This window comes from Anomaloglossus baeobatrachus, chromosome 2 (genome assembly GCF_048569485.1).
Source record: "Anomaloglossus baeobatrachus isolate aAnoBae1 chromosome 2, aAnoBae1.hap1, whole genome shotgun sequence".
Lineage (NCBI taxonomy): Eukaryota > Metazoa > Chordata > Amphibia > Anura > Aromobatidae > Anomaloglossus > Anomaloglossus baeobatrachus.
In genome coordinates, this window is record NC_134354.1 from 299,859,555 (window position 1) to 299,875,369 (window position 15,815).

A 15,815-nucleotide genomic window follows, 5' to 3' on the forward strand; every position below is an offset into this window, starting at 1 on the left:
TTCCCTCACAAAAGACTTCTCCATGGTCGACCAAAAAAGTTGAGTGCACGTGCTCAGCTACATATCCAGAGGTTGTCTTTTCAAAATAGACGTCTGAGTGCTGCCAGCATTACTGCAGAAGTTAAAGGGGTGGGGATCTGCCTGTCAGTGCTGAAATCATACACCGCACACTGCATCAAACCGGTCTGCAAAATTAAGGTCTTTGTTCCTGTGTGCATTTGCAAACATTAATCTGGCTTTCTATGTTTCTTTTGAAGTAATGGCTTCTTCCTGGCAGAGTGGCCTTTCAGCCCATGTTGATACAGTACTCGCTTCTGCCAGCATCTTCACAAGGTGTTTTGCTTTTGTTATTGGATTGATATGCACATGTCAGACCAATGCACGTTCATCTCTGGTACACAGAACCCATTTCCTCCCTGAGCAGTATGATGGCTGGATATTCTCATCCTGAATTTACTTGCGTATAATTGTTTGTAAAGATGAACGAGGCACCTTCTGATATCTGGAATTTGCACCCAAAGATGATCCAGACTTGTGCAAGTCCACTATTCTCTTCCTGACATCTCGGCTGATTTCTTTTGATTTTCCCATGATTCTACATGAAGAATCAGTGTGTTTCAGGTGTGCACTAAAATACATCCACAGGTGTGTGTCTAACTCAGAATTTACAAATAAACCTATCAAAAGCTTCCAAAGACATGACATCATCATATGGGCTGTCCCATATTATTTAAAGGCATAGTACACTTAGTTTATGTAAACTTTTAACTTTGCAGAAAGTAATAAAAATGCCTTAAAACATTCTCTCTCGGTATTCTGGCATTTGGCAAATATAAATAATTTTGGTTCCTAATTAACCTAAAAACGGGAAAGGTTTATTCTGATTTCATTTCAGATCATCACATCTGCATGTTTTTCTCACTTTTTAGATAGTGTATGTAAACTTCTGGTTTCAACTGTAAACCCTATTGAGAATATGTGGGGCATCCTCAAACAGAAGGAGGAGGAGTGCAAACTCTCTAACATCCACCAGCTCTGTAATGTTGTCATTGAGTAGTGGAAGAGGATTACAGCGACTCCTGTGAAGTTCTACTGTAGTGAACTTCATACCCGAGAGAATTAAGGCAGTGCTTAATGATAATGGTGACCACACAAAATATTGAAACTTTGGGAACCATATTAACTTAGGGGTGTACTCAATTTTTTTGCCAGCAGTTTAGACATTAATATTATATAGTGTTGAGTTTAGAGCACACACCAAATTTACACTGTTATACAAGCTGTACACTGACTACTTTACATTGTATCAAAGTGTCAAATCTTCAGTGTTGTCCCATGAAAAGATATAAAATATTTACAAATGTGAGGAGTGTACTCACTTTTGCGATATACTGGTACATTACCGATGCTACAGAACAAAGCCCATTGACCACTGCGGGGCCACATTCACATGTTCAGAATTTTACCGCATTACTTGTAAACCAAAACCAGGAGTGGGTGAAAAATGTTTTTATTATACTTTTCTATGTTGGAGAATAAAACGAAGGAAAGGTTCCAGCAGAAAAAAAAAAAAAAAAAAAAAAAAAAAAAAAAAAAAAAAATCAGGGATAAAATCTTCATGCTTTATTAGAAGACATTAAAAATATAACCGTGGCACTGGCACCCACAAGACCCCTCAGGGATCCCCTTCATGGATAAGACCTTACCTGTGTTGAAACAAGTCGGCTATACCCTCTGAGGGGTCTTGTGGGGGCCAGTGCTGCTGTCCTGGAGAATGAAAGCATCAGCCATTGGAAAGCCAATGCCCAGATTCATATCTTTCCAAATCTGTCATGGAGACTTCTCAACTCTCCGTCTAACAGATAAGAGGAGAGAAGGATACAGCAACCTGGATTTCCAACAGTTGATTGTATTGGAAGTATACCCTGCCACGAGGAGGGAGTCAGGGAGTTGGCTGGCAAACAATCGCTCATCTAGCAGCTATCTGAGGGTGGGGGTAGGGGGTGAAGGGAAGGAGGCTATTTTAGGCTATGTTCACACAGGACATTTTTGCAGTTTTTTTTTTCCTGATCAAAACCTAATCTTGTGGCAGGATATCTCCTGGGAGCCATCTGCGGTTTTGGTGCAGTTTTTGTGGCATTTTTACAGCGTTTTTTTATGTGATGTCAAGACCAGCAAGGGTTCAACAGTACCAGAGTGCTGGGCCGGGCTGAGATTGACCTGATCTGGCACTCAGGCAGTATATAAAAAAAAAAAAAGTAATGCATGCTATACTTACCAGTTTCCGGTAGGTGCTAGAGTGTATGGGCTCCTTCTAGGTATGACGTCATTCAACAGGCCCCTATCACATGGGGGGCAGGAGGGCGAAACATGATTGTAGTGGAAGGGAGAAAACATCTCCAAACTCACTAGCCACGCCCACTAACCTGGAAGGAGCCCATAAATTCTAGGCTCATCTGTACCTGCTCCCTCGGCCGCTCATACTTCCGATGCCGCTCATTAGCTTCATGCATATTCACTACTTCCCCCTCCCTCCACTGGAGTTTGTGGGTCTATCATACAGTAAATAAAATAAAAATGACGTAGGGTCCCCCCCATATTTTGATACCCAGCACAGAAAGCCTACAGCTACAGGCTGCAGCCCCCAGCTGTGGGCTTTATCTTTTCACTAGGGTAAAAAAACTGTACAAAAAGCGCAGAAAAGAATTGACATGTTCATTCTTTTCAGAACGCAGCAAAACCGGAGGTGGTTCACAAAACCGTTAGGAAAAATCCTAGAGATGTTTTGTGTGTGTGCATGAGATTTCAGACATCTCATAACATTGCAGGGACTGTAAAAAGTAACATTTTATTAGCATGGATTTGCATAAAATCAAGGCAAATCTGCAGCTAAAAAAAAAAACCGCTGCAAAAACGCCCAGTGTGAACATAGCCTCAGTGGCCTCTCCCTGTACGCAATGGTGATTCTGCCCTATTAGCAAGTGATTTTCTAGATAAGTGCTTGTCTGTTTCGGACACAGAATTGGAAACATAAGTATTTCTAGATATTGTAATGTGCAATCAATGGAATGTTAATGTGTTGGGGGTTTTATGTAAGCTGTAGCAGATGACGTCAAACTGGTCCTGACAAATCATTTGGAACATGTTCTACTCCTATCTTGTGAAACAAACCTGCTTCTACAAACACAAGCTTGTATAGCACAATCACATTATAGAACAGCAGGAATATAAACTCAAAGTCCTTGTAATACAAAAGTGCATAAAGTAAACTGGGCACAATATTGGCAAATGTTTACACACCATTTTGTAGATTAAAGCAAAACCTACAAAGAATCGGAAGAAAAACGTCTGTTTATTGGGAGGCCCCAAATGTAAAAAACAAAATCGGGTTTGTACAGGATGGAAGGAAGTTACTCCTTCATTTCTTCTTGAGGGGATTTCACATTGAACTTGTCTTTGAGCCTCTTCCACATTCCTTTTTTCACCTCATCCATCTGTTTCAGAGTATCTGCCAGTATAAAGGAGACTTATTCACTTTGGGAGCAATATACAATACAAGAAGGGTTTACAGAATGGAAATATTCAGGCCTTTCATTCTGCAGTCACAGCCTCGAGTGATAGTTAGGAAATCTGAATGTATATTTGCATATACTATTATGGGAAAGCTCTGCGCTCTTGATAAATGTTGTTACTCAGCAGAACAGTGTTATAGCTGAGATTTCTTACAAAGCATGCAAGTGATGGGGCTCGGCGTCTCAATGAGAAAACACACAATGCAGCCTTTATACAGCCACTCTTGGAAATTCAGCATAGTCTTACCAGTCGCAAGCACCATTCGATATTCATCAACAGTGATTTCGGTAAAGCTTGTATCTTGAAGCCGCGGATACTTTTACCATAAAAAAAAAAAAAGAAAAAAAAAAGTTTCTAATTTTTTTATCACGTTATTTAACAATTTTTTTATTTTAAATGTAAGCATAAATAAAGATACAAGTAAAGTGTAAATTTGGCACACCCAGCTCCACAATTTTTTTGAGAGGGGCGGTCCTTAACACTGAAGTACCCTCACTCTCTGCAGTAAGGAGCCCACAGTTTTGCCCCTCTGCTCATCAGTGAGGCTGTAGAAAGCTCATGGTTGGACACTACAACTGTCATTTCAGCGTCAGGGGTGGCCCAGATAGCACTTGGCAGAGCGATCGCATTCCTGCTACCTCTAAATCTCAACACATAGTAGGGTCACCATTGCTCACAAAATTGCTAATGTGTGCATAGTGAATGTACAAAAATGCTGCATAGTGCTATATACAGGTCCATGCTAATATTTAAAAATATTCTAATATATGGGCACTTATACAGTATTCTGCATTTTTATTTTTTTAGGTTTTACTTCTAATGAGCTGATAAGAAATTATTCAGGCTTTCATCAATGCACAGATTTAACACCAATCCAATTCATTTGAAGGCAAGCCATACAGATTAGACAAATGGCCGCTTAACCCCACAAATATGTAAGGGTCAGGCAATGAATGCAAAAAAAAAAACCAAAAAAACAAATTCCAAACCTTTGTCTTGCAACATATACTTCCTGGGCCTCACCAAAACATGGGTGCCACTCTTCAACACAGCCTTCTCTGCTGCGCTATATTACAGTGGCCTTCACTTCACTGACACCCCTCGCTCTGGCTATTGACATGTTGGAGGAGTTGGTATCCATTGTAACAACTACACCATTAACTCAATCCCACCTCTACCCTCCCTTCTTTTGAAGTGCAATCTGTCTATATCCACTCTCCATCCAACCTCTAAGTGGAAGTCATATACCAACCCTCAGGTCTGGCCACTCTTGTCGACCACCTCTTCACCTGGCTTCTACACTTTCTCTCTGCCGACATTCCCATCATCATCATGGGTGCCTCCAAATTTCTGTTACTTGCTTCATCCTTTGGTCTTACACAATTGGCCACTACAGCCACTCATTGTCGCAGCAGTCCCCATTCTCTGAAATTCTGTGCCCCAACATACATCCAACAAATTCGGCCCTTCCAGATGGAACTTGAAAACCCATTCCTTCAAGAAAGCTTACAGCCTACCCTACTTCCACCTCATCACCACCACCAGAGCTACCGCAACTGCCCAACCTACTGACTCTTTCCCCATCAACATGTAAACTGTAAGTTTGGAAGGGCAGGGCCCTCTTCCCCTTTGTTCCAGTCTGTCAATGTTTCCTCATTGTAATTTGTATGTAAACCCCTTTTCACATGTACAGCACGATGGAATCATGGTTCTCTAAAATAAAATAAAAAATAATAATTAATAATAATAATGCAGTACACCCTTACAATATTTTGTTTTTTTCTTAATCTAAATAAGATTAGCAATGACGACTGGACCGGACCGTCCCCTAAAACTTTATCTGCACACCAGTGTTAGGTTACCATAACTTTCTAATTGTCTCTCCAGGAAGGAGGCAAACTCAAGCGCCACCTATTGGAGGTAGAAAACCTAAAAGTCAAAAGTGGCTTTTTAAACAAACTTTTTCATATGACTAAGGATTTATGCCAGATCAGAACCCCAATTTGCAGACATGGTGTTTCAGGGTGATTGCTCCTCGTCAGTGCAAAGTATGGGAACTGATCTGGCTTATGAGAAGCTATGTGGGGAAGACTATTCTCCTTGCGGAGACCTGACAAACCAGTCTGGCTGCCAGTGAGGGGTCTTATAGCTGCAAAGCCCCTCTGGGAAATATTAAAATTCTCTCTCCAGGAAGGAGGCAAACTCAAGCGCCATCTATTGGGGATAGCAATCCTAAAAGTCAAAAGTGGCATGTTAACAAGCCTTTTCATATGACTTAGGATTTATACCAGATCAGAACCCCAATTTGCAGACACAGTGTTTCGGAGTGATTGCCCCTCGTCAGTGCAAAGTATGGGAACTGATCTGGCTTATAGTTTATAGCTATAGTGGGGACCTGACAAACCAGTCTTGCTGCCAGACGTTCTAATCACTCAGACTCCCTTTCATGGATTTCTTCAGAATTAATAAAAGTTACACACTCTGTTATATTCACTAGGTATAAATTATATCATGGATATATAGTAAAATGGCAAAACTATGCTGAAGATGTAAGGATCTGTATACTGTGGGCAGATAATGCTGTGTGCTCATGAAATGACAGCCAGGTGCAGTAAGCAGATACAATACGCATTTCTATATATGACATTTTTCATATAAATGGACCGTAAGAAACGAGTAGACTGTTCTATTACATTCCAAGTGCAGGAAACCAGGTCATGATGAAACTGAAGACACAAAATCAGTCCTTGAACAGATCTCGCTTCCTGTGGCTTAAGTACTTTGGGCAGGGTGCTGTAAATGGATATTAAATAAAGCCAATATTCTCTACAATTTATCAGCGCATAAGATAAAATAACGGCATTAGTCAGACATGTAATGAGACTCAGCCACCATTTCTAGAATACCTTTTCTCTGTAATAGTTGCTGTTTAGCCTGCTGAGGCTCTCATACATTTGGTCACAGGCTTCTGGATCTTGAATCTGCAAAATTGAGAAAAAGAATAAATTGCAAAACTATATGTAATGCTCAGAACAGCAGCAGATATATTGCGTCTGCTATATACAGTGACAGGCAATCCCAGTAAGACACATTTATTACAAAGAAGAAAAAGCACACAGAGAACAAGAAGTATTAATTATTAAAGTGAATGGCTCATGGTCTCCCCCTACACTATACAATGTAGTGCTAAACGTATTGGATCAGCAATCAGCACAAGAGTATAGAAAAAACAAGTAGATTATGCTCCTCTACCTGTCAGCTTACGCCACTTTATAGAAAGCAATAATGCAAGCTCCAGAAGATAGTGGACTTCATAGACCCCCTAACTCGGGGGTAGATCTTTTTACACTTGGGGGTTGGAGGTCTCCTCCACTTTTGCAGCTGTATGCTCCACCGGACCTCTGGCCTGATACTTATTCTACCAGTCCATCTAGCAGGTTTGTTTTCTTCCTGCTTCCCTTGGTTACGACCGGTTAACTTTTTACAATTGTTGGTCAAGCATCTGCAGTATGTTACAAAATTGGAAATGTGGGACTTGTACTAAAACGTTTCATTAATTTTGGGCTGTGGCGCATGGTGAACATTCCACACGGTCTTGCCAAATCAATAATGGAGGGGGGACTGAGTGGGGTCAATAATCAGGTTGTCATATCAGGAGTGTGTTTATACATATAGATGAATAAAAATAATTCTGAAATGTCTTGTTCTATACACACTGTATGCTGATGACAAGCCGATGTTTGCCAGCCTTGTAGTACAATTTATCCTATTATGATTAGTGACCCCACTCAGTCCCCCCTCCTTACGTTACATATAGGTCACCCACTTTCAGTTACTATTTTAAGACTTCTGCAGCAGTTCCTAATGTCACACACTGCTCACAACTTGGAGTGGTGCAGATCCTCCAAGAAGTTTTCTGCTTGGATGAAATGTCAATACAGCAGCTAATCTGCAGCTGTCATGTGACGCCTAACTCTGGATGCAGAACCGAGGGAAACGGCACTGGTGTAGGGGGTACACATCCATTTTAACCTCATCTCCTTATGCCCATTAATAGGGGTTGTCCAACACAGGGCATCCCCTGTAAGCCATCACAAAATAGCAATTTGCAGAATTTGAATTGATGTCTTCTCCTACAACCTACTGTGAGCTGTCCTAGTTTGTGACCCACATATGTACACAGGTTTATAACAGTTCAGGAGGGGGTTACCTCGTTTATTATGTAGCTCTGTGTTCATATTGCCATGTCATTTGTTTTATGAAAAGTTTGTAATAATGCATACATCAGCTCTAGTATTGTACACACGTTGCTGTTCACACCTTGCTATTCTGTCAGCTACATATAACGAGACTACTCTTTCATTAAAGAGGTTCTCTGAGAAATTTGACAAAATAAATAAAATGCTTATAAGTATTAAACATTTTTCTGAATAGGTTTAGCAAAAAAAGTATGCTTTATGTAGTGCAATCAGGATTTTAAAGATGGCAACTTCTATCTAGAAGTGTACAGCCCATTTTAGGATGGATTAGATGAAGAGCATCTGCCAGACATACTCCCTGCACTGCTCTAAGGCTATGTGCGCACGTTGCGTACTAGCCCTGCAGAAATTTCTGCAGCCGATTCCATGCGCTCTGATTGCAGCCCCTCCCATAGACAGAGCAGGGACTGCAGGCAGAGTGCAGGAAAGAAGTGACATGTCACTTCTTAGAACGCGCGCTTCGGGCAGCAGCCAATGCGCTGCGCTCTAAGACGCCACGTGCGCACGTCTCCTGCATAATCTTCATAGATTATGCTGGGGATGCAGGACGCATGCAGTTACACTGCGGTGCAGCTCGTCACACACATCCGGGGGGTGTGACGGGGGTTAAACGAGTTTGTGCGCCATGGTCAACTAATTGCCCGTGACGCAAAAACGACGGGGGCGGGTACGATCGATTGTGCGATAGCACAATCTATCGTCTCGTGTAAAGCAGGCTTTAGGCTATTGATATTGCCTTCCACCTTGCAAATGTTTCGCACACCCCCATACTGAATGTAACCCCAGACCATGATCTTCCCACCACCAAACAAAACAGTTTTTTATATCCATACAGGCTCCAGTAGGTCTCCTGCAGTATTTACGGCGGCTATGGTGTAATTCAACTGAAGATTCATCAAAGAAATCCACCTTCTGCCACTTTTCCAGTGTCCATCTGTTTAGCAGGCTGTGGGACTTGGCAAATGCCACACGTTTTTTTAATTGCCTTTTGTTTAGTGCTGGCTTCTGGGCACTGATTCGACCATGGAGGCAATTTCGAGACAGAATCCTACAAACTGTTCTAGTTGACACTGGGACTTGAGGTGACCAGGCCTTTTGGAGCTCTGCTGCAGTGGAAGAGGGGCTTTGGATTTTCTAACCAACAAACGTTCCTCCTTAGCAGTTGTCTTGTGGGGTGTGCCGGACCTGGGCTTGTCAAAAACATTTCCAGTCTCTTCAAATCTTTTTTTAATTCTTTGTACTTGACGCTGAGACACATTAAAAGGTGCCAGCCACCTCTGCAGTGGATCCAGTCTTCAGCCTCTTGATAATAAAGGCTTTCGTCACAGGGTGGATTTTTGGCATGTTGTCAGAGGTCAAGTTGCAGTTCAACTGAAGGTCTGAGGTGCTGGGTTTCTTTTTACACTAATTAAAACGATCATTTAGTGAGCACAGGTGAGGATGTAAACTTGGATTGGGTGCATTATATGACAAGGCGACAAAACTTGTGTCTTGCCAAAATCTGACCTGTGTTCATTAAATGATCAAGATTTCAGCTTTGTAGCAACTTTATGTTCATAACCTAAACCAAATTTGGGAGGATTTCAGCTTTCAAAAGAATAATTTACGCAACCAATGGAAGAATTTAGAGTCAGGTTATAAGCTTTTATATACAGTACAAACCAAAAGTTTGGGCACACCTTCTCATTCAAAGAGTTTTCTTTATTTTCATGACTCTGAATATTGTAAATTCTCATTGAAAGCATTACAACTATGAATTAACATATGTAGAATGAAATACTTAACAAAAAAGTGTGAAACAACTGAAATTATGTCTTACATTCTAGGTTCTTCAAAGTAGCCACCTTTTGCTTTAATTACTGCTTTGCACACTCTTGGCATTCTCTTGAACAGCTTCAAGAGGTAGTTACCGGAAATGGTCTTCCAATAGTCTTGAAGGAGTTCCCAGAGATGCTTAGCACTTGTTGGCCCTTTTGCCTTCACTCTGCGGTCCAGCTGACCCCAAACCATCTCGATTGGGTTCAGCTCTGGTGACTGGAGGCCAGGTCATCTGGCATAGCACCCCATTACTCTCCTTCTTAGTCAAATAGCCCTTTCACAGCCTGGAGGTGTGTTTGGGAGTCATTGTCCTGTTGAAAAATAAATGATGGTCCAACTAAACACAAACCGGATGGAATAGCATGCCACTGCAAGATGCTGTGGTAGCCATGCTGGTTCAGTATGCCTTCAATTTTGAATAAATCCCCAACAGTGTCACCAGCAAAGCACCCCCACACTATCACACCTCCTCCTCTATGCTTCACGGTGGGAACCAGGCATGTAGAGTCCATCCGTTCACCTTTTCAACGTCGTACAAAGACACGATGGTTGGATCCAAAGATCTCAAATTTGGACGCATCAGACCAAAGCACAGATTACCACTGGTCTTATGTCCATTCCTTGTGTTCTTTAGCCCAAACGAGTCTTTTCTGCTTGTTGCCTGTCCTTAGCAGTGGTTTACTAGCAGCTATTTTACCATGAAGGCCTGCTGCACAAAGTCTCCTCTTAACAGTTGTTCTAGAGATGTGTCTGCTGCTAGAACTCTGTGTGGCATTGACCTGGTCTCTAATTTGAAATGCTGTTAACCTGCGATTTCTGAGGCTGGTGACTCGGATAAACTTATCCTCCACAGCAGAGGTGACTCTTGGTCTTCCTTTCCTGGGGCGGTCCTCATGTGAGCCAGTTTCTTTGTAGAGTTTGATGGTTTTTGCCATTGCACTTGGGGACACTTTCAAAGTTTTCCCAATTTTTCAGACTGACTGACCTTCATTTCTTAAAGTAATGATGGCCACTCATTTTTCTTTACTTAGATTTTGTATTATTGCAAGAAAAAAGCCGCTAACAGTCTATTCAGTAGGACTATCAGCTGTGTATCCACCAGACTTCTGCACAACACAACTGATGGTCCCAACCCCATTTATAAGGCAAGACATCCCACTTATTAAACCTGACAGGACACACCTGTGAAGTGAAAACCATTTCCGGTGACTACCTCTTGCAGCTCATCAAGAGGTAGCTACTTTGAAAAACCTAGACTATAAGACATATTTTCAGTTGTTTCACACTTTTTTGTTAAGTATTTCATTCCACACGTGTTAATTCATAGTTTAGATGCCTTCATTGTGAATTAACAATTTTAAGAGTCATGAAAATAAAGAAAACTCTTTGAATGAGTAGGTGTGTCTAAACGTTTGGTCTGTACTGTACATAACATAGAAAACCGACAGAACTTTGGTCAGGGACGGTATTCGTTCTGCATGGAACATAGTCTTAGTCACTAAATGCACACCTGAGACAAATGGCAACTATTCCACAGGTGAATGGGGCCCTTTCGATAGGGCTTGCAGTAGCATACACATACAGCAGGCAAAATAATAGAAAGAAAAAAATCCAGCATCCAGTTCTGGCAAATCCATAAAACGAATTCTTTATTTATCAAAAATTAAAAAGATAGACATCCTTCCATAATATTAAAACCGCCTCATGGCAAGATAATGGTAATACGGTACGCGTTTCGGAGGGTTTCCTCCTTACTCTAAAGCGGGCTTTACACGCTACGATATCGTTAATGTTTTATTGTCAGGGTCACATTGTTTGACGCACATCCGGCGTCATTAACGATATTGTAGCGTGTAACAGTTATGTGCGACCTAAAACGATCGCAAAAGCGGCAAAAATCGTTTGCCGGGGAGAGGTCGTCCTAAAACATCGCTGTGTGTGACACTGCAGGAGCGAGGAACATCTTACCTGCTTCCACCGGCTATGCGGAAGGAAGTAGGTGGGCGGGATGTTTACCTCCGCTTCTATTGGCCGCCTGCCGTGTGATGTCGCTGTGACGCCGCATGACCAACCCCCTTAGGAAGGAGGCGGGTCGCCGGCCAGAGCGACGTCACAGGACAGGTAAGTGCATGTGACGGGGTAAGCGAGGTTGTGCGACATGGGCAGCGATATGCCCGTGTCGCTCAACCGACGGGGGCGGGTACCATCGCTTGCGATCTCGCTAGCGAGATCGCAGCGTGTAAAACCCGCTTAAGACTCTTTTTGTCTTAAGGCGGCGTTACACGGTACTATATATCATGCGATATGTCGTTGGGGTCACGGAATTCGTGACGCATATCCGGCATCGTTAGATGTCGTATCGTGTGACACCTCCGAACGACTGTTAACGAGCAAAAATACTCACCTTATCGTTGCTCGTTGACACGTCGTTCATTTCCATAAGGTCGTTCCTCTTTCTGCGCGCCAGTTGTTCATCGTTCCCGTGGCAGCACACATCGCTATGTGTGACAACCCGGGAACGACTAACAACAACTTACCTGCGTCCCGCCTGCAATGAGAAAGGAAGAAGGTGGGCGGGATGTTACGTCCCGCTCATCTCCGCCCCTCCGCTTCTATTGGGCGGCCGCTGTGTGACGCCGAACGTCCCTCCCCCTTCAGGAAGAGGACGTTCGCCGCCCACAGCGACGTCGTTAGGGAGGTAAGTACTTGTGACGGGGGGGGGTTAACAATTGCGTAATGGGCAATAAATTGCCCGTGACGCACAAATGATGGGGGCGAGTACGATCGCTCATGCGATCGCACGATATATCGTCTCGTCTAACACCGCCCTTAGAGTAAGGGGGGAACCCTCCGAAATATGTACCGTATTACCATTATCTTGCCATGAGGCGGTTTTAATATTATGGAAGGATGTCTACCTTTTCAATTTTTGATAAATAAAGAATTCGTTTTATGGATTTGCCAGAAATGGATGCTGGATTTTTTCCTTTCTACTACTGATCTCAGTGGGTCTCTGCTAAATTTTCCTTGCACCGTTTGGCCATTATCGGATCTCCATGTGGGGGAGCTGGTTTTTCTACTTTTTCAGCAGGCAAAATAAGTATTGAGCATATCGAAAATTTTCTAAGTAACTATATTTGTAAAGGTACTATTGACATGAATTTCTCACCAGATGTCAGTAACAACCCTTGCAATTTACACAAGCAAAGAAATTAAACCATAGCTGTCCATACATTTATTGATGTGTAATAATGTGAAAGGACACAGGGGATATTAAACACGATTACTGAAATTTAATACTTCTTACAAAAACCTTTTTTGGTGATGACTGCTTGAAGACTCCTGTATGGAGAAACTAGTCGCATGCATTGCTCAGGTGTGATTTTGACCCATTCTTCCACACAAAAACGCTCTTCAAATCCTGAAGGTTTTGTGGGATCCTTCTCTGAACTCTAAGCTTTACTTCCTTCAATAAATTTTCTATTGGCTTCAGGTCAGGTGATTGGCTGGGCCATTTTAGCAGCTTTATTTTCTTCCTCTGAAACAAATTGACAGTTTCCTTGACTGTGTTGGGGATCATTGTCTTGCTGAAATGTTCATCATCCTAGTAGATGGCAGCAGATTTTTTTTTAATCAAGAATGTCTCAGTAGATTTGTCCATTCATCCTTCATTCAATTATATGAAGCTTGCCATTGTCATATGCTGAAAAACAGCCCCACACTATGATGTTCCTACCTCCAAACTTCACTTTTAGTATGGTGTTTTTGGGGCAATATGTATTATTGCATTCAAAGAGTTCAATTTTGTTCTCATCTAACTATATTCTCCAAATATTTCACAGACTTGCCTAAATGTTGTGGAACAAACCTTAAACGCGCTTGAACATGCTTTTTCTTCAGCAATGAAGTCTTCTGTGGTGAGCTTGCATACAGGCCATGGAGGAGTAAGGCCGCTTTACATGCTGCGATCTCACTAGCGAGATCGCTAGCGTGCATACCCGTCTCAATCTTTTGTGAGCCACGGGCAAATCGCTGCCCTTGGCGCACAAAATTGCGCGGACCCGTCACACTACTTACCTGCATAGCGACGTCGCTGTGACCGGCGAACCACCTCCTTTCTAGGGGGGCGGTTCGTTCGGCGTCACAGCGACGTCACTAAGCGGCCGCCCAATAAAAGCGGAGGGGCGGAGACGAGCGGGACGTAACATCCCGCCCACCTCCTTCCTTCCTCATTGCCGGCGGCCGCAGGTAAGGTGAGGTTCCTCGTTCCTGCGGTGTCACACATAGCGATGTGTGCTGCCGCAGGAATGACGAACAACATCGTACACGCAGCAGCAAGGATAATTGGGAATAGGGGGGCATGTCACTGATTAGTGATTTTGAACGTTTTTGCGACGATTCAAAATCGCTCATAGGTGTCACACGCAACAACATCGCTAACGCGGCGGGATGTGCGTCACAAATTCCGTGACCCCAACGACATCATTTTAGCGATGTCGTACCGTGTAAAGCGGCCTTTAGTGCATTACTTATCGCTTTCTTTGAAACAATTGTACCTGCTGATTCTAAGGGGCACTTTGCACACTACGACATCGCAAGCCGATGCTGCGATGCCGTGCGCGATAGTCCCCGCCCCCGTCGCAGCTGCGATATCATGGTGATAGCTGCCGTAGCAAACATTATCGCTACGGCAGCTTCACATGCACTCACCTGCCCTGCGACGTCGCTCTAGCCGTCGAACCGCCTCCTTATTAAGGGGGCGGGTCGTGCGGCGTCATAGCGACGTCACACGACAGGCGGCCAATAGAAGCGGAGGGGCGGAGATGAGCGGGATGTAAACATCCCGCCCACCTTCTTCCTTCTCATTGCGGCCGGGACGCAGGTAGGAGATGTTCCTCGCTCCTGCGGCTTCATACACAGCGATGTGTGCTGCCGCAGGAACGAGGAACAACATCGTAACATCGGTTATTCCCAATTCATGGAATTGATACGATTACGACGCTTTTGCGCTCGTTAATCGTATCAAAAATGCTTTACACACTACGATATCACCTGCGACGCCAGATGTGCGTCACTTTCAGTTTGACCCCACCGACATCGCACCTGAGATGTCGTAGTGTGCAAAGTGTTCCTAAGTCTTTCTGCAGCCCTTCATGGGTGGTGTTTGGCTCTTGGACGACTCTGATAATTATTTTCACTCCTTTGTCTGAAATCTTGAGGGGAGCACCTCTTTCTAGTTGGTTTCTAGTAATACTATGTTCATTGAACTTCCGGATTATGGCCACAACAGTGCTCACAGTGCTAAACTAAGTTGCAGGATTGCTCTCTAATTATTGACAGATGTCAGCTGGTCTCATGACTTTTCATGGCTTTCTTTTTCTCCCCCTTCGCTTTCTTCATATGTTCTATACTTTTTCCCAATGTCATTTCTCATTATTACACATCAACTCATTTATGAACATCTATGGTTTGCTTTCTGTGCCTGTGTCAATTGGATGGGTTGTTACCAACATCTGGTGAGAAATTCATTCGAATAGTAACAAATATATTTTCTTAGAAAATTGGTGACTGGCTATTTAAGGCATAAGTGAAGTGACACTCGCAGTTTTACTGACTTTTTGGGATGCAAAGCACAATTTGATGTCTAGTCAGTATAATGAAAAAACCCGATAGATCCCATGACTGTTACTGAGATGTGAGAGGATCTCTTGGATAATCCTTCATGCAGACGTGAACAAGAAAATTAACGACATGGGAATACTAATGCTGACACTTTAGATCAGTGACCTAACTTCTTGGCTTGTCGCTAACAATGGCTGCATTATACTAGAAAAAAAATTCCCATCTCTGTACACGAGCAGAAGAAAACAAGTTCTTCACTTTACATGACCATTTACCAAACCAAGAAACAAATAAATCAGATGAAATAGACAATATCAAAAGGAGAAAGAACACACATCGTACCTGATATGAAGTGTTTTTCTTCCTCATACAAGCTTTTTTATACACAAGACTGTACAATAAATACAGCATTGTAAATGGGCAGTGTATCAGAGAATAGTGTGCCGCCAACCCCTGCTGTCACCTTGCTGTCAGTCACTTGTATGGGTTACCAAGTGCCTCTGGCTAAGAGGACCGCCATGACAGATCCGATGACAGTTCTGG

General features: G+C 42.9%; 1 protein-coding gene across 1 annotated transcript in view; it reads right to left on the reverse strand.

Annotated features, from left to right (window-relative positions):
• Positions 1 to 3,333: 3,333 nt before the first annotated feature.
• The window catches only part of UQCC2 (ubiquinol-cytochrome c reductase complex assembly factor 2), a 33,824-nt gene continuing 21,342 nt past the window's right edge, over positions 3,334 to 15,815 (reverse strand). The window contains exons 2-4 of the mRNA XM_075335861.1: positions 6,480 to 6,554; positions 3,820 to 3,889; positions 3,334 to 3,508 (exon numbers count right to left, since the gene is read on the reverse strand). Coding sequence (XP_075191976.1) covers positions 3,411 to 3,508; positions 3,820 to 3,889; positions 6,480 to 6,554 — 243 coding nt within the window. The 3' untranslated portion in view covers positions 3,334 to 3,410. The remainder of the gene's footprint in view (positions 3,509 to 3,819; positions 3,890 to 6,479; positions 6,555 to 15,815) is intronic.